This window comes from Colossoma macropomum, unplaced genomic scaffold (assembly GCF_904425465.1).
Source record: "Colossoma macropomum unplaced genomic scaffold, Colossoma_macropomum, whole genome shotgun sequence".
NCBI lineage: Eukaryota > Metazoa > Chordata > Actinopteri > Characiformes > Serrasalmidae > Colossoma > Colossoma macropomum.
The window spans coordinates 13,614,231-13,639,736 of NW_023494809.1; the positions used below are offsets into that span (position 1 = coordinate 13,614,231).

At 37.7% G+C, this 25,506-nt stretch overlaps 1 protein-coding gene across 1 annotated transcript in view; it reads left to right on the forward strand.

Annotated features, from left to right (window-relative positions):
• galnt1 (UDP-N-acetyl-alpha-D-galactosamine:polypeptide N-acetylgalactosaminyltransferase 1) overlaps positions 1-25,506 on the forward strand; it is a 149,847-nt gene that overhangs the window by 59,167 nt on the left and 65,174 nt on the right. Inside the window, exon 3 of the mRNA XM_036558183.1 lies at positions 15,274-15,420. Within this exon, the coding sequence (XP_036414076.1) occupies positions 15,282-15,420 (139 nt within the window). The 5' untranslated portion in view covers positions 15,274-15,281. The remainder of the gene's footprint in view (positions 1-15,273; positions 15,421-25,506) is intronic.

Consider the following 25,506-nt stretch of genomic DNA (forward strand, 5'->3'; position numbering starts at 1 on the left):
CTCAGCCAGCAGGCAAAACGTACCCACAAACAATACAAACCAAAGAAGAGAATGAGAATGAGAAACATCTACGATAATATAAAATTAATGAGCGCTTATGAACAGAAACAAACAAAACTGCTAAGAATGCTGGGAAGCTCCGCCCTCAGCACCACAATATATAGTATTGGTATATGGTTCTCAAGACCGTTAGTTGCCGCTGTGTAAATCTAAAAATTTTGCCATTTGAAAACTGACAAACATGTTAGAGATAACAATTAACAATTAATAAATACATTAAAATTGGTGAGTAAAGCACTGTTTAATGAAGCCCATTGTCACACTTGTACTGAGTAGCTGATTCCTCACCCCGGGCTTGTTTGGGGGAGGGTATTATTATTGCAGGTGTATTGTTACACAGGAAGGTTTATCATCATTATACACGTCACGTTTATCATTTGTACACTTTGTACATTTGTTACTTGTGTGAATGTTTTTTGCAAAAGTTTTGATACTAAAACTAAAGACTTTTAGATCATAAGCAGAGCCTTATTTTAGCCACACTCCTGCATTTAAAAGCAGAAAGTGAGACTGCATCCCTGTCCCCCATGGCTACATGGTGAGCAGATACATCCCACGGTTTAGAAGTAAATTCCAAAGTCAGAAAATGTTCGCAACCGAAGCACATTTTCTGCAGTTAAGTAAGCTTTTTTGTGTTTTCATGTGTGAACAACTATTCAAAGCTGTGTTTGCTAGTCATATACTGGCTACCATCTCTGAATTATTCTCAAAGTCAGATTAAATTGTCACTACCGAAACGGTCACTACTGTAACATTTGGTAAAGTTTCGGTAGTGTTATGATTGGTTTGGTCATGACAGAAAGCAGTGTTTAATCATTTGTTTTCCTGAGATAAACATAAAAGATATAGGGTCACTCAAGCAAAATGATTTTAGTTTAAAGTTCAAGTCATTTTAAAAGTCCAACATGTGTTTTTAACTCTGATCTAATTTGGTAGAATGATGCATATATGATTTTTCTTTTATATGGTGTATATGTATACAGTGTAAATCTGCTCTACATCCTTTACAGTTGTCTTTTACCACGTTATTTCCTCTGCTATTTTCTTGTGATACTATAACTACCTCAAACACATACACACAAACATTGTATGGTACTGAGCATGTCTTTGCCTGACACAGTGTGTGTATAACAGCATGTGGATGGTAAAGAAGTGCAATGAGGGTCAGATGAGGTTGAGAGAGTCAGTAAGAGAAAAAGTTGCTTTTCTAATCACCCATGTGGTGTGCGTGACATAAAGATGTGAAAACCCAGCATGTGTGTTTGTGTGTGCGTGCGAGTGAGTGAGGAGAGGGAAGGACATTTTTTGTGAACCTCTATTAACCCTCAAGTCCTGAGAGATCTGCCTGTAATACTCAAAGACCCACACTTATTCACACACCGTATCTTTGTTTTGATGTTTCCTGCTTAAAATAGGGAATTTTGCCAACTGTTTCTGTTTCTTTTCCAAGAAGATGTCAGATTGGGGTTTCATGGCTTGTTTCATTCAAGTCATTTTAATGAAAATCCAGCAAAACTGCTAAAAATGCTAGGAGGCTCCACCCCCTGCACTGCAATATTTATATTATTTAACACTTTGTATGTTACTGCTGAGTTTTAAAAGTGAGCAACTGACAGTTAAATCAGTCATGCTAAGGCCGCACCTAGGACTGATTCTGGGCTCGTTTGGGGAAGGGGCATTGGCCCAGTTAACCCAGGTTGTGGATCGAACCTGAACTGTGGATCAAGTACATAAATCTATACATCACTTTTGCATCACTATTAAGTTTATTGTTTACTGTTCTGACAATAAATGACAATTGACAACACGCTTATACTTTTATTGTTGGTACGTTTTTTTTAGTAGGCTACCGTCACTAAAACAGTGATGACCGTTTTCAGTTTTATCCATTTTTTGTGATACTTCATTGCAATCACGCCACCTTCCGTGTCCTTTCTTGCCATTACAACTTGAAACAGCCAGTGACATGACAAAATGAACCAATCACAGTCTTTAACGTGCAGCGCCGGAGGTGTATAGCTTTCTCACATGTTTCAGATAGCACCAGGGTCTGTTTCAGACCACAGTTTTCAGGAGGACCAGTGACTGGTTCTGTGGACTGAAAACAACTTTCACACTCAGGCGGCCATGGTTTGAAAAAAGCTCAAGAGTACAAACACCCCAAAGCTACAGGAGTCTAATTTTTTGACAAATGTGTCATTTCATGAAATGAGAATCCATAACATTTAATGCTTAGCGACAGAAATCTGCTAGTAAATGTTTTTCAAACCTAAATACATGAATTTAAAATTCATTATTAACATTGGGAATGCAGATATTTTTATATGTCCACATAGAAAGCAGATGAAATTCAAATATTGCTGAATAAAAGTTGTTTTAATGTAAAACCTTTGCCATGCTCAAATATATTTCTATTTCCTCATTAACCATTTATATTTAAGTTTAACATTAGAACATTCTTTTAAGTAAAATTTAGTAAAAACTTAACTTTCCACCTCGCCACACCAACTTATTTAGCCTTAAAAATAATGTTCTGTCGCATCAAGTGACACGATGAATAGTAAAATACATCAATAAAGAATAAAAAAACTGGTAAATTTAGCTTTTATTCACACTTTAGTTGTTTTCTCCATCTTTGACAGGGTCAGTCAAGCATAATGTGTCCACCTCAGCACACGAAATAGAGAATTAATGATAGTTTTTGATGATTTTTTTTGCAGTAGTCAGTGAAAAGTCATGTAAATAACTATTACAAAACTAATATTAGGACATCTAACCTTCAGTACAGGGAGCGTGGCAGCCAGTTTATCCTGAAATATTCCACCCTGTTACATTCCCCTCCATCACAGTTATAATTCTCATTGTTATTTCACACAAAAATATTAAACCGGTTACTAAGGTGAGAAAAACTGTTTTTAGGTGCAAGCAACATGTAATTGAAACTGGAATGGATATGGAAAAGATAAAATGAGCATGTTTATTTGGCACCAATCTCTTGAACTGACTCAAATACAAGTTTTATGTTGGCCTATGTTATCAGTTATTGCAATTTTAGCTCTTTAAAATTGGTATTGGTGACAGTTTTCATATTGCTTGCGCCTTAATCCACTAACATTCAACGACGACTAAACGTCTTCTTCTTGCATGTGAATAAGCTTTGGTTTTGTTCTACACTCTAAGAGACAGAAACAGCCTCACAATCTCCAGAGAAGGTTAATGGTCAGAATAATTAATCTAGCCTTGTCCAAATGCCCTGATGTCCCAATTACAGCCAATCAAGAACAGGGAGATTGACCTTGTCTCTTTCAGGACATTTTCTGGACGTAAAGCTTTAAATCAGCTCAACGATGATGCAATTACAGCAGGCGTCTTTGCAAAGAATGGTATCTTGCCCTCGCACACATATACCCCCACATTTATGCATATACAATGGATGTCTTTTTTTTTTTCACGACACACACAGAGACTGAGCCGTTGGTAATTTGCATGCTGCACTGAGACATCAAGCACTTCAGATGTGTTGATAAATGGCATTACAGCCCCATGCAGCTCCCTCACAGTTCTTTGAACACTGTCACATAGGGGATAATTTTCTGCAAATGAGTCATTGTTACAAAATAAGCCCTAACTGGCTGGGAAAAAAAGTGTGAAGCTTTAGGGTTTTAAACACCTCTGAAGGGATTATTTTTGCAGCAGTCTCTCGTTTGGCACACATTACTGCACTTAAAAATCAGCGTGGTTCTGAGTTCATTACGCATTTTCCTTTCTTACTGTGACGTATTTCTGAGTGAAGCACGATATTACGTCTCTGAGCCAGCTGAGCGCTTTCACTCAGTGTTAGGTGTGGATGGTGGGAATGGAGTGTAAAATAATGATGTTATTATTTTTACCACCCGCTGGCACTCAGTGATGTAGCCAGAAATTAGGTGTTTCAGAGGTGTGTTAAGCCATCATATTTTGATGGAAGATTGCAGGAAAACAGGAATGCTGTCTTTTAAATTATGATGATGATTCCAGCGATTCCAGTAAATTTCAGCGGTTTTCCTAATTTCTACATAAATGTTTAAGGTGTAAACAAAGTTATTCAGAGTGGTTTGATGTGAAATGCTTTGTTCTAAAGAAACAAGTCAGAACTGTTCACACTGGCGGTGATAGGAACCAGACAGCTGAAGCATTTAATGCCTCTAAATGCTACATCACAAAAAGTCATTGTATGAAATGGTTGTGAATACACTTCCTGATGCCAGAGCCATTGTTTTATGATCGTTTAGAGATCTGTCTAACTCTAAAATCTTACCTGTTTAGTCACCATGACAACTTCAGTTAGGACTGAATTTAGGACAAAAGCTATTACATAATAACAGTTCCTAAGTTCATAATCTTAACTTCAGATATAAAAAGAGCGTTACAGAAACATGTTAATGACAAAATTTCCTAAATATTAGCCTAAGTTTAAATCAACCCCAGAACTAACTTTGTCCTGTTTTAACCATCTGTTTAACCATTGTGACAGGCAGCATAGTTCACTACTAGTATAATAACATTACTTTTTTATTGTAAAAAACACTGGTTTGACTTTTTTTAGATTTTTTCTAACTCTTCATTTTAAAAATCCACTTTTTCCCCAATATGTACACAAATTTTCAAATACCAACATTACATATAAAAGCTCAGAAGGCATGTGTAGTTTCACTAGTGATTTTGAACAGTAAATAAAACTGTGCTGTAGACATTGTGACCCCTGGTTCCTTTCACTACCATCTGTGAAGAAATCCCAAGCAGTATAATTCTCTACAGTGCAACATTTCACATCACACCAACCACTCATTTATGGAGAAATTTTGAAAAATCAGTCAAATTCCATATTAACTGTTAATATGGGGGCAATGTTCATGGTTTCAGAATAGGATTTTCAACAAGCTCATATAGGTGTGATGGTCAGGTGTCTACATATTTTTGCCCATAAAGTGTTTGTGGAGCTCATAATGACAACTTAACTAAGTCAAGGTACAAGTTAAGCCTGTCACGATCATCGATTAAGTGGCATGTAAATGATTGCAACTAACAATTTCATTGTCTTTTTTTTATCATTGTATGCAACTATTGAACAACTAGGTTAAAGTTGGCGAATAGGTGATTAGCTGTTTTGCTTCTCTGCTGTTGATACTTAGTATCTCCCAACTGACGGAAGAAACAATGTAAGCTCACGTACACATAGATTACTCCACTAAACCACTGCCTTTTAAAGGTGTTAGCACCAGCCATATGACAGAACTGTTGTTTTTGGAAGAAACATGACGTCTCGAGAAATGCGTTTATGTTTTCTTTTGTTTACAATTATTTGCTTCAACCCAGTGGTTCAAAATGCACCCAGTTCACAGTCTTTTTGTTGTGCCGTAAATATATGGTTGTGAAAGCTCACACGTTGGGAACATAATTGTGCTCTGCTTAAATAATTGACAACAGCGATTATGATAGGCCTAGTACAAGTACAGTACAGTCTTTTTTCCACTGTAGAGGCAAATGGTTCCCATGCTGCCGTACGTTCCATGCTGGTGTAGACTTGTGAGACAGTTTCTTTTGCTCTACCAACGTAAACATAGAACCAATCAGGGAACAGCTGCATTGTCCAACCCAATGGCTCTGTGGCCCTGAGCACGGTTAGGTAACTGTGTCAAGAAAACTGCCCTGCGCACGGTTTCAGAACCGTTCGGCCCTACCGTGGAAAAAAGGCTGCTGTTTCCTAGGTGAGTTTAGTTTGCTACACTAAAGCAGAGAGACAAAATATATTATATGCAGTATCTCCAGCAATGACACAAAGCTGATAGTATTTCAATGCCTGATTTATTTGAGCTTTAATATCACCAACATTATATTTAATTTACTTATCAGACACAAATATTCACTTCATATAATTTTATGTAATTCTCATGTGAAAGTAGTAAGAACAAGACTAGCGTGACCGCTATGCAAACAGACAGATAACAGACTCTCGCGTCTCACCCGTTTTGCTCGAGTGTGTTAGAATATGTAAATGTTCTGCATGTTTGATATGCCGTTTCTAAGAGTGAAGATAAGTGATGTGAATGGACCGTTTTCCACTAGAGATTACCACTGCAAGTATCTGTTCTTGCTGCGGCTCAGAGTGTGTCTAAGAGAGAGTGTTGAGAGGGAAGACACAGAGAGCGGTGGAAGAGCAAAGAAGAGCAGAGAGATATGGATGGATAGACTGAGTAAATAAGGAGAAAGAGAAGCTGTAGGGGTTTAATTTACTTTTCTGTAACAGACGGCAGCAGCCAAGGAAAGTTAATTACCCTCTCCTCTTGCATCTCAGAGTGTGTGTGTGTGTGTGTGTGTGTGTGGGTGTGTGGGTGTTTGTGTGGGTCTGTGCCCATCTGTTTGTTTGCCAGCCATCAGTGTGAAAGGGGTCTTTTGGTTTAATATGCCAGTGATCTCTCTTCTTCTTCCCATCTCACTCTATCATTCCCCCTTTGATCCTTCTCTTCCTCCTTCTCTCTTGCACTCTCTCTCTCTCTCTCTCTCTCTCTCTCTCTCTGTCTCTCTCTCTCTCGCTCGCTTTCTGTCTGTCTTTTTCAGGGCTGCACGCTGTGGATATCGCATAATGATTATATTACTGCATAATAAAATTGTGATATGCTGTGCACTGTATAGTCATATACAAAAGTTTAAACACCCCCAGTTTGAGTATGTTTGTTGATTTTTCTAAGTGAAAGTAAGTGAACACATCCTCTAGGCAAGTTAAGACAAAGCAAGGCAGGTTTATTTATATAGCACATTTCACACAAAGGATATTCAGTGTGCTTTACGTAAATAAAAGCAAGAAATATATAAATCAAAAAGTGCTGAAGACTAAAAACAATAAAAATAGGTAGTATTATTCTTTAATGGCACCCTAAGTTAGGAAAATCACCACCTGTACTGTATCAATCAGTCCATGGGTTAACAGTATTTAACCTCCACAGGAGGTGATTGAAACTAGGAAAACATTTCTACTCAAGTCTTTTCCAGCACTCTGAGTTTTTCACTGGATAAATGGCAGCCAGAACAAGATTATTCTTTAAGTAATACACAAAACCTGTAAGATATAAATCAGTCTGGGGTAACAGTGTTTGCATTAAAGCTCTAAGAGAGTCAGTTAACCCCTTAACATCCTTATAACATAATAAGGCTTATTATTCAGTAACTACAAGGACTTCAGTGCAAACTAGAGGAGTTATTCTTAGGTTACAGAAATGTGAAATAAAACTTTGGGCCCGCTGGCAGGCCCTGACCATTTAAGGGGTTAAACCTAGGATAACCTATGCACTGGTATCTTATACTAGGGCCTTTTCCAGCTCCATGAGCAAGGAATCAAATTATTCTTCAAAGTACAATAAAAAACTTAAATATAACTTAGAACTATGACAGTTCTCTCCACATTTTTTGGTGTATAATTTGTATTTATTTGTGTAAAATGTAAAATGTGCCATAACTTTTGCACAGGCCACATTTTATGTTTTATTTTTTCATCACATTACATTCAGAAAATGCTAGTTCTGTTACCTCGTGGACTGATATTTCAGTATATATTTTTCTATTTTTATATTTCACTGAAACTTTATTGCCTCCCTAGTAATTGAATAATCTACAGATTGTTTATCTAATAATTTAAACCATTCATGTTTGTAAGGAAAAAACCTAAAGGACAATAGAAAGCTCACAATTCTTTTCTAATAAAGTGATTAACTGCAGTATTGCTGAGGATTGCTCAGTAACATCAGTTGCTTAACAGATAAAGCCATGGTCTAGCTTTCCATGCACAAAATATCTTCCCTTGCAAAACATGAAGAGGTGGCTTAATGATTTTGAAGTTGTAGTTACATCAGAGTTGTTACATAAGAAAATGCATTTTAATATAGCACAACTTAATACTCTAACAATAATAATATTAGGCTGCAATAACACTAGCCTGTAGGCTAACACGGTAAAACAGTGTGCAAAAACCTGTACCGAACCACCTCAAGCTATTACTGCTGCAAAAGGTGGCTCTACTTAATATTAATGTGGAGATTGAATTCTTGTGCAAATATTATATTTCAGCTTGTCATATTCTTATTTAATGTTACATGAGTTTGCTGAGAAAAAAATACTGATAGGGAAAATGTGTCTGCATTATCATATCATTTGTAATCCAGAGACCTTTCAAGAGGAACTGCATTACAAACACACTGCCAAACTGCATCACTTAAACCAAAATTATGTGCATTTGTTGGGCCTTTATTCATGAAAAGTCCCACAGAAACTCATCTGATGCTTCTAAAGCTGGTCAGGATGCTCACAGTTTTTAAAAAGTTTTGTGAATCAACAATATCATGTTTTACCTCCCCCTCCCCCGCCTATCACAGAGCGAAAATGCTCAGGTGTCTCTGAGACCAAATTCTCGCTTTCCCATGACATTTTATGAAAATATTATAACTTTTACATTATCATGCACTAGCGCATATCAATAAATTCACCTCCCTCCCCCACTGCCCCCACCCATCATTGAACGAAAGTGTTCAGCTATATTAGAGACCTTCCCTTCGGAAATATGTCATGATACAGCGGTGATGGTGGGGTTTTTACACATATCACTGCTGGGTCAAGGGTGGTCAACCACCCAAAATATGTGTTGTAGAGTGACTCTGTGGTGAAAACTCAACTGCTACATTCTCTAACTACAGCTACAGCAAAGGAGATACAAGGCAAGAGTGTCTAATAAAGTGGTTAGTGTGAGTCTCTGTTTCATTCTCTCTCTTTCTCTCTCTCACACACACACACACACATATACATACACTTATCAGGCATTACATTATGACTACCTCCTTGTTTCTACGCTCATTGTCCATTTTATCAGCTCCACTTACTATATAGGTGCACTTTGTAGTTCTGCTATTACAGACTATAGTCCATCTGTTTCTCTGCATACTTTGTTAGCCCCCTTTTACCCTGTTCTTCAGTGGTCAGGACCCCCATGGACCCTCACAGAGCAGGTACTATTTGGGTGGTGGATCATTCTCAGCACTGCAGTAACACTGACGTGGTGGTGGTGTGTTAGTGTGTGTTGTGCTGATCTGAGTGGATCAGACACAGCAGTGCTGCTGGAGTTTTTAAACACCTCAGTGTCACTGCTGGACTGAGAATAGTCCACCACCCAAAAAAATCCAGCCAGCAGTGTCCTGTGGGCAGCGTCCTGTGACCGCTGATGAAGGACTAGAGGATGACCAACACAACAACTTTACATCTACAAGGTGAACTGACAAGGTAGGAGTGTCTAATAGAGTGGACAGCGAGTAGACACAGTGTTTAAAAAACTCCAGCAGCACTGCTGTGTCTGATCCACTCAGACCAGCGCAACACACACTAACACACCACCACCACGTCAGTGTTACTGCAGTGCTGAGAATAATCCACCACCCAAATAGTACCTGCTCTGTGAGGGTCCATGGGGGTCCTGACCACTGAAGAACAGGGTAAAAGGGGGCTAACAAAGTATTCAGAGAAACAGATGGACTCTAGTCTGTAACTGTAGAACTACAAAGTGCACCTATATAGTAAGTGGAGCTGATAAAATGGACAATGAGCGTAGAAACAAGGAGGTGGTCATAATGTTATGCCTGATTAGTGTATGTATATGTGTGTGTGTGTATATATATATATATATATATATATATATATATATATATATATAAAACACACACACTAGATAGATATATTTCACACACACTTATCTTTGTGATCCTAATCATATTTGCTGATGGAGGTGTGTAGATTAGCATGGCTGAGCAGGTCCAGGATGTGATGTGTATGTTCTTCTAAGGCTGTGGCATTTATTGTGCAAATGAATACATAGTATTTAGTGGTGGGTGTGTGTGTGTTTGTTCTTCACTCACAGATTTATTGGTGTTTGCAGATAAATTATTGGGGCCGATTGGAGAGGATGAGGGAGAGAGAGAGCGTGGGAGTAAATGGAGAGAGGGAGGAGGGGAGAAAAAGATGAATGTGGAGATTAAAGTGGTGCGGAATGGAGGGAGGACCTCCATTCTCCATTCATGTGTGTGTGTGTGTGTGTGTGTGTGTGTGTGTGTGTGTGTGTGTGTGTGTGTTCATGTGTGTATATGGGTTGGGTGGAATCCACTTGTTTCATACCTTTAAAATATTACTGCGGTACAGCCATCATTCAGTAGATGTAAAACAGTGTATCTAACAGATGTTAAATGTAAAACAGCACTGCTAGCTGGTTAGTATTACAACAGCTCCACTCACAAAAGAACATGTTTTGATTTTGGCTAACTAAGGCACTGACAAATTTAGAGGATAATGATTCAAATGTAGGAAAAGAAAGTCAAGCAACTGGCTTTGAAGGGACAGAAGGGTGAAAAAACCTGTTTTGTGGTGTTTGGATTTGTAGCCTGATCAGCATGCCACACACCACTGTACAGGTCTGATTATGACTAACTGGTGTTCTCCTGATGTAAGAGTAGACAATAAAAACTAATGTCTAAGAGAGAAAAAGTTGAGTGCCTGGTGTTGGAGTGACAGAAAGCATAAAGCGAACCTGTCCTGTGGTGTTGGGGATAGTAGCATTTTGGCTAAGCTAAGGATAGCTTGGTTAGCACACCGATTGCAATTAGATATTTTGCCCAAATTGTTCATTCCGAAATGAGACCTTTATCTGTGTTTGTGTATGTCTACCAACATATTTTGCTCATTATTGTCATCACTGTTGTATTTGACTGAGAAGTCTCACCATTTTAAACAGCTGGGTTAATCAAACATCCAAGGTAGGCTAGATAAACCAGTTTTTTCCAGTATCGACAGCCAGTATCAGGGATTGTGTTAAATAGACCTATGGAAACCCTTCCTGGTTTCATGCTTTTTTAGCATGAAATCTAACTATATTCAGTTCACAGTGTGTATCAATTCACAACCACAGTATCAAAAAAATGAATATTAACATTATCCTGACACGCCTAATGAAGGTTAAGCTTTAACTTATATTTTTGTTTTGAACAGGCAGGGCTATAGGCTGAATAGGTGGGTATTTGTAAATGTGTTGACTTTTGTGACATCATAAAACCTATTTATTCAAAAAGGGCTGCTGCATAGTTTTCATTTATAGACTGTAAGAACTGGGACATGCATTGTTTAATGTTTTAAAGCTTTGACAGCATTTTCATACTACATCAAAACACCAAAACACCACCCCTCCCCCCCAAAACCCTAAGGAAAATGCAGGTTTCTGCATTGTTAAGCTTTCTTTATAGGCAACCTGTAGATTTTACTATTCTGGTTTGAGTAATGCAGAATGTGTAGTTATGCTTTTTCTCAGTCATGTCTTCATAGTACATGGATCAATATGAAGATTAAAACTGTTTGTCCAAGGAACGGACTTGATTTCAACCACTCTTGCTTTCTATTGAGCTGACCCTGAATAGGAATCCTATCTACGTAATGAATTATGTCATTTAACATTTTCCATTTGAACAGTGTAGCAAAATAGCAGTAATAACTGCAGACTTCTAAATTGCTGAATTCTAAAAGCGACCTGTGTCGGAACATATCCAATCCATAACTAATACTTATTACGTTTAACTTGTAGCAGGACAGATTCCATCTCAAGACCAATAAATCTGAAATCATAAATCTCTACTCTGTGTGATTGTGTGTGTGTGAGTGTGTGTATGTGTGTGTATGAGATTTAATGTGTTTGTATATCCCACAGGCTTGTGCCCACAGGTGTGTGTGTGTATGGGTGTTGTCAGGGTGATGAATGTTTGGTCAGGCTGAAGTGGGCAAGAGCCTCTGGTGTTGCCGCGGTGATGGACGAGGGCCACCAGGACGGTGGCATTTCTCACTGTGCCAGTCATAACCTTCACACATACGTACGCTTTCTCCTTCTGTATCTGTCTCGCTCCCTCTCTTTCGTTCTTTCGCTCTTTCCTTTCACTCTTTCGTTCTTTCTTTTCCTCTTTCATTCTTTTTTCTTTCCCTCGTTTGTTCTTTTTGTTTCACATCTTTTTTTATTTGTTTCTTTTTCCTTGTTTTTTTACTTTCACTTTCTTTTTTGTTTTCTTTGTTTTACTTCTTTCTTCCTGTCTCTCCTACTTTGCTTTTGCATTTTGTATGTCATACTGCATGTATCTCTTTCTTTTGTTTTTTCTTTCTTTCTTTTCACTCACTCTTATATTCTGATTAAATGTGCAGTTTAGTATATATTAAATTCTCTCAATGGAGGTCATGTGGTGTTGTGTTGTCAGTCATAGTCACGTTACTGTCACTGACGTTCGGCTCCGACCTGAATTGGTTTAGCAGCTGAGATCGCTCACTGTTTGTGACAGTTTGCTCTGATTCTGCTGCATGAATCTGTGCGTGGTTGTGAGAGAGAGAAAGCGAGAGAAAGAGAAAGAGAGAGTGAGAGGGGAGGACTAGGGCTGGACTTCCCAGGATCCTTTTCTCTTTCTCTCTGTCTCCTTCCAAATCTTATCTCTTTTTCCAAAAATGTCTCTGTGAGCTGCACAGCAGAGTGTGCTGTGATTTCTTCACACACACTACAAAGAGAAGCAGCACAATACACACACACTCGTGCACACACAAATACTTGAAAGCACTCTATAGGCTTAGCAAGAGAGGCTGTGTGTGAAGTTTGGCAGGAGTGTCCTCAGTGCCGCTCTCAGGAGTGAATGAGAGAGAATAGAGACAGAGAGAGAGAGAGAGAGAGAGTGTAGACGGGAAAAGGAGGGAACTTTTAGCTTTGTATTCTGTCAGCGGCAGCCTAGAAGACAACCTGACTCCTACACACACATCAGAGAAAGAAATAGGTGTAGTACACTCACACACAAAGCAGAATGGATTTGGAGAGAAAAAGAAAAGGACAGGCCTTGATGTACAGCAGAGCTACTTTCTTTTTTCCTTCACTTCTATGGTTCATTCAGGTCTCCTGAACACGCATGCACGTGTATGTGTGTGTGTGTGTGTGTGTGTGTGTGTGTGTGTGTGTGTGTGTGTGCGTTCATTCCATAGCGTAGAGATACTGTCATGTTTCCTTTATCAGGTCCTTACATACATGACTGCTCACATCTCTCTCTAACCTTGGCTCCATATTCCTTCATTTTCTTGTTTCTTCCTTCTTTTTTCCATCACTCTTAATGCCCAGGTTAATTAGCATGATTAATTATACTTGCACAGTTCATTATTGACGAAATGTGACAAAATGAAGGCAGGCAGATTTTAGCCCTCCCTCAGGGCAAAGGTCACATTGTATTATTTGACCAGTCATTATTAATCACTCTTAATCATTTAATTGATGTATGACTTACGTTGGAAGACTATTGTGTGGTGTTTTTCTGGAATACCATGATGTTTTTCAACCTAATCTCTGTGTGTCACATCTGTGTCATACTGTTGATTACCTGGACAATAATTGCAACAGGTTTCCTTTATTTACAGAAGAACAGAATACTTGACTCAAAATTCACTAAGAATCCAGCCGTTAAATAATCTGTAACGCAAGTTCTAAACTACAACCGCTACATTCTAATGAATGATGAGGCAGACCTGAGAGACTGTCTTACCAAAATGTTTTTTCTAGCATATAGGTACAGTAGGGCAGTAGGACACTGGTAGCTTAACCCGCCTATTATTTTTTGGGTCAGTTTGACCCCATTCAATGTTTAATGTTTCTAAATAAATGATTAACATAATAGTTTCCTTCATATTTAATGACTTTTCCTTTTCTTTATTTTGATGGGGACAGCTGGGTAAACATAAAAGGAACATGGTATGTGTTCAATGTCCTGTACACATCAATGGTGTTCTTTGAATCCATTTGACCCGGGCTGTTTTAGCTGTCTAAAACATAAGAAATATCAGCATTTTACACACATTTGTTTTGGTTGTTTTGGATGACATTGAGGTCACTATGACATGTAATTTAAATTTTCGAAAAATTTCCTCCCACTTTAGGGCCATAAACTAACATAACTATACCTGTTGTAGTGTGAGACTCACTGATTCACACTCTGTAGGGGAGGGGGAATGTAATTCCCACCAGAACTTTGATATTTCCTTGAGATTTAGACTGCTGGGGTCATACTGACCCAAAGATAAGAGACGTTAGTAAATAGTAGCCCGACCAATATATTAGTTATATTGACAACCAGCAGTTTAATTGGTTTCGGCAAAGAAATCACCAATAATTACTATGCAGTGAAATGAAACAAATTCTGGCTGAAACCAAAACTGAATTTCAAGACACATTTAGCCAAAAACTTAACTACTTTGTTAATTTACTAAAAAAAAGAACTACAAGGTAACAAAGAACTTTCTGCTAGCAATTTATTATTGATAGAAATTTGCGTTCAATAGGACAAAACTGAGTAAATTAAACTTACACAAAACACAAAATAAACTTTACTAAACTTGAACACAATTTTTCTTGCTATACTTTGCACTTTTTCTCTGTTGTTTGTGATCCTCATTTCAAAACCTGAGGCATGAGATGAACCAGATGGCTTTGGCATGCTTGCAGGGACTTTCTGCTTGTGTTGTTTTGCTGTGTTCTGTGTATCAAGTGGTCGTATCAGTCTGTAGTGGCGAAGTTCTTGAGCATTGTACCCTCTCTTAATACTTAACATGAACTGTGATTAGAAACTGCTTATCTAATGTCTCCTGTAGAAACTGTTAAATAGTTTTACAATGTAGTCCCCCCCGATCTGGTGCCGCTCAAACTGTTTGAATATGTCTGTGCTCTTCAGCGAGCTGTGTTTTTAATAACTATTTCTCATTTTCTTTGTAGATATATTTAATATTTTTTTTACTGCCAAACCGTTTTCTCTTTCACAACAATACAAACTAGTGAATTTAAACACAAAACTCCATCATGGTTAGAATAACCAAAACATCCAAAACATATCAAAACCCAATCTTTAGCATTAGAGTGTCATGTAATAGTGCTCATTAAAACATGTCAGTCAGACCTTACCTTTTGCCACAGATTCTTTCCTCTGTAAAAGTAGTCCCATCTCTGAAAGAACGTGTTATATAGACTTACAGCTGACATTACTAATATCTTTGACTGAATTTCAGTGCTGTTTTACTGGTATGAAGATAAGGAAGAGTGCGTATGTGCATCTTTCATGGGTGTGTGTGACACCTTCTCTTTCTGTGTTCCAGGTGTGAAGATGAGGAAGTTCGCGTACTGTAAGGTAGTGCTGGCTACCTCTCTGGTGTGGGTGATGCTGGACATGTTCATCCTCCTTTACTTCAGCGAGTGCAACAAGTGTGATGACAAGAAAGAGAGGGGGCTCCCGGGGAGAGACGGTGTGTATATACTTACACAAACACACATACGCCACTTTATATGTCCAGAAGTATCTCCTTCCAATTAGTGAATTTAGCTACTTTACCTCTTTCTTTCACTACTGCTTTGCTGGCACAGGCTTTCAGTTACACCCTTTGCTTGTGTAATCTCCATTAAAAAGCATTGCCAATAGAATAGGAAGCTCTGGAGCAGCCTTACAGGAGGCTTAGGTCTTCATGTGCCAAATATCGGGATCTAAAGCCCTCCAACATTAGAGTGTAAAGTAGTGGAACTGTGTTATCTATGATGGAAACCCACTCAGTACCTTATGGTTGAGTTGGAGTGGTGTTTGTGACTCAGAACCTCATTAATGCTCTTGTGTCTGAATGCAAGCAAATCCTCACAGCAATGTATCAATGTCTTGTGTTCACAGAAGAGTAGAGACTGTTACTGCAGTAAAGTGTGGACAAACTCCCTATTAATAACCTTCATTTTAGAAGAAACATTAGACTAGCAGCTGTCTACATAAACTTTTGAACATTAAGTGTAGTTACAATATATATTCATACACACACATACACACACACTTTATTAGAAACCCCTACCCTGTAGGTCCACCTTGCTGGTGTATAATTAGAGACTGTATTTGTTCATCATAAGTCAGTTTCTGTCGCTCTTTGGCTGGATATTTTTAGGTAGTCCGCCTACTTTGTCATGCAAGAGAAAATATGTAATGTTGTAAAATATGTTCCATTTTATGTATGTATGCCTACTAAGAGCAAAGATGATGTTGAAACTGTAAGCTAAAATTGCTGTTTCTGTGATCAAAAATTGTGTTTTCAATATAAAAACTTTCAACCTTACTACCATATCAGCATCACAGAATGGTCCACCTTCCAAATAATATCTGATCAACAGTGGTCTTGAACAAATAGAAACTGACCCATAATGAATAGGGGAGGCCAGATGATAAATAGTGAATTACAACAGATGGACTACAGTCTGTAATATAGCATTTTATAGTGGACCCACATCATAGATGTTTCTTATAGAGTGTCCAGTCAATGCAATCTACCCCCATTTTACCAGTTTCTATTGATATATAAGCAGTCCAGTGAATAACGTACAGTGGTACAAAGGTAAGTCATAAAGCATCAGAGGTTTTAAAAGACTGAACAATGAACTGAAAACTGAAAAATAATATAAATTTCAGAGTTAAAAAGGGCTTTTTTTAGGGAACAAGTCATTGGTTCAGCCTTCTGTCTTTATAAAAGTAGTGTTAGAACAGGGTTACTACACCCTCAGGGCAGGATTTGGGCAATATTGTTCAGCAGGATGTTGTGTATTGTTATCGTAATGATGAGAAAAAGGCGATTGACAAAGGCAAACATTTCTTTAGTGAAATTGCTAAGAAAACCAGGGTGTCCATGATTACCGTTCCTTACACAATCAAAAGACACTTAGAAACTGAAAAAGAAATGGAAGAAACTCTGATGAAGAGGTCTAGCAGACCCAAAACCCCAAGAGAATTAGAAAACGTTTGAGAGTCAGCAGCTTGACTCACAGGACAATACCTTAACCCTGGTCGAGGTTAGCATGTCTCAGTTTCAACTGTGAAGAGACCAAGTGGCATTAAAAAAGACATTGCTACGATGGCAAAAAAGAGAGGCTTTCCTGTACCATGCAGCACTGCCAGTGGACTACTGAAAACTGGAATATGGCCTTATGAATCAAAAATTATAATTAAGCAGGGTTTTTGTTCGACATTGAGTAAAGGAAAGGGGATGGTTCAACTGTCAAACATGGTGGAGGAAATGTGATGAACTGAGGCTCTTTTGCTGGATTCAGAATATGATTCCTTTTAATTTACTTTACTTGAATGAGCATAGAGCAGCTAAGTTAACTCTAATCTGAAGATATTATTGATATTCACGATTTTGTCTAGAAAATGTCTTGCTAAATATTTTTAGATTTTTATTGCCCAGCGACTCGCCCAGAGTGACTGGCACCCTGAACCAAAGGAACTACCACCGCATTTTGCAGCTAATTGGGTTAAAAAAAGGTGGCTGCTTTGATGAGTCAGTGATTTTGTTTTGATTTTGTTTTGATTTTGTTAAAATGATTTCATTAATTGTTTTTTTAGCTACAATTATTTATATGTTCTATGCTTTAATTGTGAATTGTAGAGTACGTTGAGACATTAAACTTTGTAAACATCCATAAGCCTGGAAAATGAGTGTGTTCTAAACTTTTGACTGGTAGTGTATATTCACATACATATGCAGACACACACAGACACAGTGTACTAGAACAACTTTCAGCATTTTGAGGCAATAAAAAGTCTTTAAGGTGTTTACCCTTGCAGGCTTTTCTGATGCTAATTGTTGAGTTCTGTTGGTGGTAATATGCTCCTCTCCTGGGAGGCATATTTTACTTTCTTGCTTGTTTTTTTCTGCCCTCATAATTCTGCTGCTGATCTGTTCTTTCAGGGTCTCTGTCTGCCACAGGCTGTGTGTGCCTGATAAGTTGAAATATAATATGAACCAGTATCAAACCCTGTGTGTGTGGAAACAATGCCCAAAATAAAGGGAGCGATATTGATTTTGTGTGTATGTGAGAGTGTATGTGTCTGAGAGAGAGAAAAGAACTTGGATGTAATCTGATGGCATGACCTAAGGGATTTTTCGTTTCGAGGGGACGTACCCATATGAACGGGCAGGGGAGTATTTAATCAATTGTTGGTCTACTTGCCACAGTGTCAAGTTGGTGTCCAAATTTTACCTTATGTTTGACTCGATTTTTGTTAATAAAAAATTATACATCATACTGCTATCATACTACTACTGCTACTGCTACTACTTCTACTGCTACCACTAACAATACTACCACTGCCATACTAGTTCTGCCACTGCTATTTCTGCTACTACTACTAGCACTGCTGCTATTACTGCTACTGCTGCTAGTCTGCTACTAGTACTGCTACTTGTACTGCTGCTGCTATGAGGCCAGGTCTTGTGTAAGTTGCCTTACATTTAAATAGACCTGCAACTAATGATTATTTCCATAATTAATCAGCCCATTATGATTTCAAAAGAAAAAAGTGAAGTTATTAGTTTGACCGTAATTAACATTAAATATTTAAGATTCTGTTCGCTCGTATGCAGGCACCCCAGGTCAAATTACATGTTTTGTTGATTTGCTAAGTGAAAATTAGTGAACAAATCCTCTACAGAGAACACACTTCTGCACATATTAATGCATGATTACTGTTTATCTGCAGAACAGAAATTACGCACTAACATTTTGCAGAAGAATGCAGTATTTACATTTGTTCCATGTAGAGAATGTGTTAACTTATTTTCATTTAGAAAGTCAACAAAATATGTTCACATTTTTGCTTATGACTGTTTTATTTAAAAAAAATTTTTTACAAAAAACCAATTTTACAAAGTCATATTTACAAAAACAAAACAAGTTTAGCAAGAGATAGCAAGAGAAAATCCAACAAAAACCCATTTATAGTTTCTTGACAGAGGCAGACAGATTTTGATTTGTCTTTATATTTTATGTTGCCATGTATCCTAACAAGGTTCCCAGGGCCTTTGAAGGAAAAACAGCCCCATAGTATCACAGACGATATTGAATATATAATATAAAACACTGTTCCAGTCAAAGTCCCAGTAGCAAACTTCTAGCGATTACGTTTGAAGCACATTTTCCTAATATTATAATATTAATATTATTATTTTGTGTTTGGTCAGCTGTTCAAAACTGTTTGCTAGTCATGCACTGGCTAGCATTTTTGAATTATGCTCAAATGAGCTAAAATGGTCACATCTGAACGTTTTGGAGGCATTATTATTGTTCTGATAGTGACGGAATGGAATGTTCAATCATTTATTTTAATAAAATAAACATAATTAAGCTACTCAAAATATCATAATTAAGGATTACTCAAAGCAAAAAGATTTTAAAGTCCAAGTCAGTTGAAAGTCCAAAAAGTTTTGAACCAGTTCGGTAGAATGATTTGTATGTGCTTGAATAAATGTCTATAAATTGCAGTAAACTTTAAAAAGCTGCCAACAGCCCCCTACTAGTCTCACCACAGCCTGCTGGGGGGGCCACGGCCCACAAGTTGAAAAGCACTGCTGTAGAGGATGTGTTAACTTGTTTTTACTTAGAATACGCCAGTAAGGCCTAAAAAGGCCTGTAAAGTTAATGCCACATCAAATTTTTGTCTATATTGTTCATCTTGCTTGCAGTGCTGTGTCTGTGCTTTCAGTAATGTTAGTATTAGCCTGAGTCGATTTAGTTTGTTAGGTAACCCGTCACAGTGTCTGGTGGGTAAAGCTAATCTGCTCATTTAGTATAAATATTTACCTAATGGGTGGCGGGTGTTAATTTGCCACCTTGTAAACACATAAAGCAGTGTGAACATAACAGGTATTCTCAAACCTCCCAGTTTAAAAGGAATACAGATATTTTCATTCAGTGCTTTTGGGATTTGTTTGCTGATAGACCTTAGCGTCACATTGTCACGCTAGATAGGCTTCTGTGGAAAAATGGGTGGCGGCTGGATTTGTTGCATTCGTGTAGCTGTTGTGTTCTGCTGATTGCGCTAAATCCCTTGTGCGCATGTAGTCATGATTGTCCTTGTTTCAACCAGCCACGGGATTTCTCTCTGCGATGATTCTGTCTGTGGTAATCTAACCAGAAATGCAAGGTGACATATTATTCCTAGCTTTGTAAAACACTGCAGCTGATTGTAACTGTGTATTTCTGGCTGCCTCAGGCCCTCAAAGTCAGGCTTAGGGGTGATTCTGCAGCACAGTGCAGAAGAATAAATCTCTAGAGCACCCATGAACAATATGAGCGGTGTGTGCTTCATTGAGTAAGGTTAAGGGTAGTTAACCCTTAGAAGTCAGGTTTTTATTGTCCTTTTGCTATACTATTTAATTACATAAGAGTGAATTGCATTTATATTCAATTTACAGTTTGTTTTGAAAGCTTTGATTCTGCACTTCTGACATTTTTTTGTTTGTTTTGATGTCAAGAAATGACAATTGCAGCAAAAAAAGGTTACTTGTCATGTATACCATCATTGTCATGTTACATTTTACAGATTACCGCAAGTTATAGCATACTTTCATTTACTTCATTTTCATTTTTCATTACTCAGTTTAATCACAGCTCCAGAGAAGAATGAAGGTAAAACTAAATCAAACCAAACGTTCAAAAAAAATTAACAAATAAAAACTAGAGGTGATGATGAAAGAAATCACCAACAGGATAAATCCTCTTTGGTTTATTTTAGCACTTATATTTCGTGAAACTCATTAGAAGTTTCTGATGTTTACCCTGTCAATTCTTACAGTCTAAGACAAGTGTGAGGCTGTTTTAACGTTAAGAAAATACTAAAGAACATATTTTCTTTACGATCAAGACGATCACTTACTCTTTTGAAGAATGGTTATTTATCTCAGCTTTTCTCATATGTAGTTTATCATCATATCATTATGTTTATGAAGATTTTCTTTCTTAAGACTCTATTGTGAATCGAGCCCAAGGTCTTTTCTCCTTAGTGGACAATGTACCTACATGTTAATTTGCTAGAGAAATTTCTTTTAACTGTTTCTGAACTCAGCAAACATCACCTTAGAGTAGTTAGCCTACTTACCTTTGCCTTGTCAGTCATGTCCTTAACAAGGCATCCTTGGCAGTACACCCACTTGTGTTTCATAGTAGCAAAGTGTAATATGATAAACATACTTACAAATATGATTAACACTGTCACATTTTACACTGTTTTACACATTTGTTGGCCCTTATTTCACATTATGGGATGAACAAATACTCTAACAGTGATTTCAGTATGGATAGTATTCGCAAAATGTGAAAAAAGCCTCCTCCGTATTGTTGACATTCTGTAAGCATAATGTGTGAGCAGTGCCAGTGGCTATGGCTTCCAAATCAAGATATGTTGATCTGTACTAAAACGATAAGATATCTTTGGTCCTGATTATGTATTATTGTCTGCAATAATATATCCAGACATTTATAACTACCTTTTAAATACTGCATACGCATACGCATTACCGGGGCTAAAAACATACAAATCTCTAGAATCATTTGATTATTTGACCTTATTTGTACTTTCTACTACACCATCAAACGTCTCCAGGATCACAAGAATCAGTAATAACTACAATGTTTGATGGGGTTAATCCTTGTTAGCTTGACTTTAACTTAAGCTGTGTAAGCCCTACTAACTTTCTAGCATTCTCCTAAGAGCATTTGTTGTCTAGTTAATGCATATGACATCTAGACATAAATAGTTAGATTGCAAAAATCTCTAAGTCTCTGGCTCTATGAGCTGTCGCTGCTGTCATTGTCACATTGATCAGCATTATGACAACGATATGGTGGTGGCATATCATCGCTGTTCAAAAAAATATATCTTTATGTTAATTTTTGTTAATTTTTATTTGATTATTTTTTATTATTTATTAATTTTACAATTTGAACATGGGGGCTGATGAATGGACAAATGGAAGCGCTCCAAAATGAACCGCTGTAGGTAGGCTAAGTACTCTAAGTACACTTATAAGCTCATGTAAGGCACCTCCCCAAACTCAAGCACAGTGACCAAAATACTTAAACAGTCAGCTGTTAGATTTTGTTTTTTTTACTGATTTTTTACCCTCCTAGCATCATTGCAATACCTTGTTTGTGAAAGTTAGGTGAAAATCGTTTTTTTTTTCTTCCCTGAGGTTAACTGAATATTTTACAGGTGCTTGAATATCAGTATTAATCTCCACTTTCAACACACTTTTCCTTTGGAGTAAAACTGTTGGAATTGGAAGAGTTATTATTCTGCTTTCTAAGCACGGAGGGATATCAATGGCTCTTTTGGATCCAGAGCCCATGTGGGGGATGAACAGTAACGATTGAAAAAACACGGGCCTCAGGGCAGATGGGGCTAGTAAAAGCAAATCGACCTTTAATCTACTGACTTACTGCATGCTGCAAATGACCACATGCCTGGTTTAAGTTTGTCGGACCTGGATACGGACAGAAATGTCAAGGTAATAGGGGATAAACGTTGTAATAGGAGATGAATGACCTGAAAAAGCCTACTCTTGTGAGTTTATCCTGTCCTCAAGAAATAAATCCCTCAAACCGTTTTTCCTTAAGAGCGGATTTTCTCTCCTTTTTGATTTATGCCATGTTTTTATATGAAGTCCGTGCACCAGAGATGGATAATATTTTGGATACATTTGGAAGCCAGCTCTTTGTCTCCCACTAGGTTATAATAGGGGCTAGACAGAATGATGAGAGAGGTAGAGGGTTGGAGAAGTGGAGATAGAATACAAGGGTACATAGGGAGTAATATACAGTGCAAGACAATGCTACTGATATTAGTATTATAAATACACATACCATAATGCAACTGTACATACTGTAAATATACACAAGTGCATACATGTATAATGCAGTTGTGTACACTAGGGTCCGGCATGTGCCGGCTGATTTTAAGGAGGTAAAATTTCAGTGTGTATTGAAATTACACCCTGAGTACTCAGCAAATAAATATTGTGATCCTGATAAAGTTTCCGATTCTGGTGGGGGGCATTTTCTTATGTCACTCACTTTCCTGCTTTTCTTTGACATGCCAGTGACCTTTGACCTAATGGAGAATTGCTGACTCTCAATGGTCAGTTCAGATCTGAAGTAGCCCCAGGAGGAACATATTTGCTTTCTATTTCATCTCCGAACATGCCTAGTCAGCTAATGGGCTTCTGTACCAGGCTTAAATGTGTCCAGAGCTGAAAAAGAACAAAAGTACAAACTGCCCAAGGGTCCACGAGGACAGGGAAAGCAGCTTTGGATGAAGTTTTGTCAGCGTTCACCTGAGACAAGACATTTCTGCTTTGTCCCCAAAAAAAAATGTCATCAGTTCAAGCGTCCTGCTGTGCGTGTATTTGTGTGTCCCCTACAATAAAGTCAATTGCCACTGCTGAGGACAGACAGAACAAAGTTGCCTTCTAACACACTCAGTCAGGAAAGCACACACACACACCTGCACAAACATACGCACACATGCAGCAGTAAAGAGGGGAGACGTTTACATGCTAAAGCTGATGTAATCTCTTTCTGGCTGCTGTAGATCTGACCTTAATCTCACCAAAGCATGCTTTTGGCTTTATTAACCATCAAAGCCCAGTACAACACACACACAATCACAATCACTTACACGCTCGCGACTAAGAACTCTCCTTGATAATTCTTGAAATTGCCGTTTTGGAGTAAATAAAACCTGTTAGTTGGTCTGAGAGACTTAAGTCTTGCATGACCAGACAGACCATTTGTTACTTTTGATGTCAGAAGCCTTCAGTTCCACAAGGACATCTGGAAATTTTCTGAAAATTTCACTGAGGAAATGAATATAGTACATTATATAAGGCAATTTGATGCAATTACACACTTAAGAAAAAAGATATGTACATTTTTGTTCATCCAGGTGCAAACCATGTATATCAATGTAAATGTAAATGTTGTACCCTCAAAGGTACAACAGTGGTTTCAAGATCCACCTGTGCACTGTAAATAATTGTTCCAGAAGAAAAGTACTTGCACATTTTTAAAAGCTTGTTTTAGAAGTGTAAAATAAAATAAAAAAGCCTGGTCTCAAGGCAGGGTGTATGGGAACTGTGCCTCTTGAAACTATAACTGCAATAAAGTGCTGTACAGTTATTATACATACCCTTGAGGGTACCACCCTAGTGATGTGAGAGGTACCACTCCAATGATAGTTCAGTACCTTTTTTTTCTGTGAGCGTAGAGATGACGCTATACCACTTTTTCTTTACTGATAGTAATACCCCAAGCACTTCACAACCACATTACCTTTACTGGACCCAAAATAAAAATAAGAATAATTAGGCATGCATTAATACCGATACTGGTATCTGGTATCAATTATCATCCCGATACGTGCTCATGTACTTGTCTCGATCTCATAAAAATGCATGGATTGAAACATCCGATACCAGCTAATACCAAAGCCTAGTGTATGCTGCAGTGCATAATGAACTAAAGCCTCAAGCTGGCAGTGAACTGATCCCCTAGTGAAGTCTTTCTGACACCGTGGCAGTCTGACACAGTTACTGGGCGCTTAAAACATTATATTATATATAAAACAAATATTTTATAGTTAGTAGGATATTGCAAATAGGATGAGTTTGACCTTCCACAAGTAGATCAGATTTATTTGTATGACTCAATTAAAAAAAAAAAAATCTAATTTACACAAAGTCTTGGTGTCTGCAATTTGCTACTTTTTTCACCAAATGTTTTTTGACTGATTAGCTCCATTTGGAGTAAAGGAAAATGTGTTCAAATTATTTTTTTGCTGAACTATTTCTTTACGTTTGCTGATTTCCTGGGTCTAGTCTATACTGTGGTACCACCAACTAACTTTGCGCTGGGGAACCATTTACCTCACGCACACAAATCCTGTTTGAATCCCAGTCTCATTTTTCTATCAAACTCTATATGGATGTGATTCACTGGAACAAAATGTACCTCAAGAAGGAGGGCTGATTCCACAGCGGTGGCTCTATGAACCCAGGTGAAATTGAGATGAATTATTTTTCGAGATAACTATGCAATCACACAGGAAGAACAGGATGTTCTGTCAGTAATCTGATAACAGCGGAGCTTCAGGTCTGACCCAGACACTAGAGATGGGAATTTCAGTCAAATTTGATATTCAGATTTGTAAGGCATTATTCAAAAATATTCACAAAATACCACCCCCCTACACAAACCAAAAAAAAACATTGTTTTTAACAATGTGTGTGCCGCTAGACAATGGCTTCCAGCACTGCTTACTGACTCTGAGCAGTATCTTTCTATAACTGCAGAACCAGATCCCAAAAGCCAAAAGTTGATATGTGGCTTGAAATTTACACAGATAAAACTGCCTTGAGCTAACATCACTGTGTAACTTATTAAAAAACAACCTGTTTAGCTTTACTCCTTTAAATTTATGCAAAAAGAGTGAGAAATTAACTTGAGCTTAATATTTATTGGTGCTGTCGCTG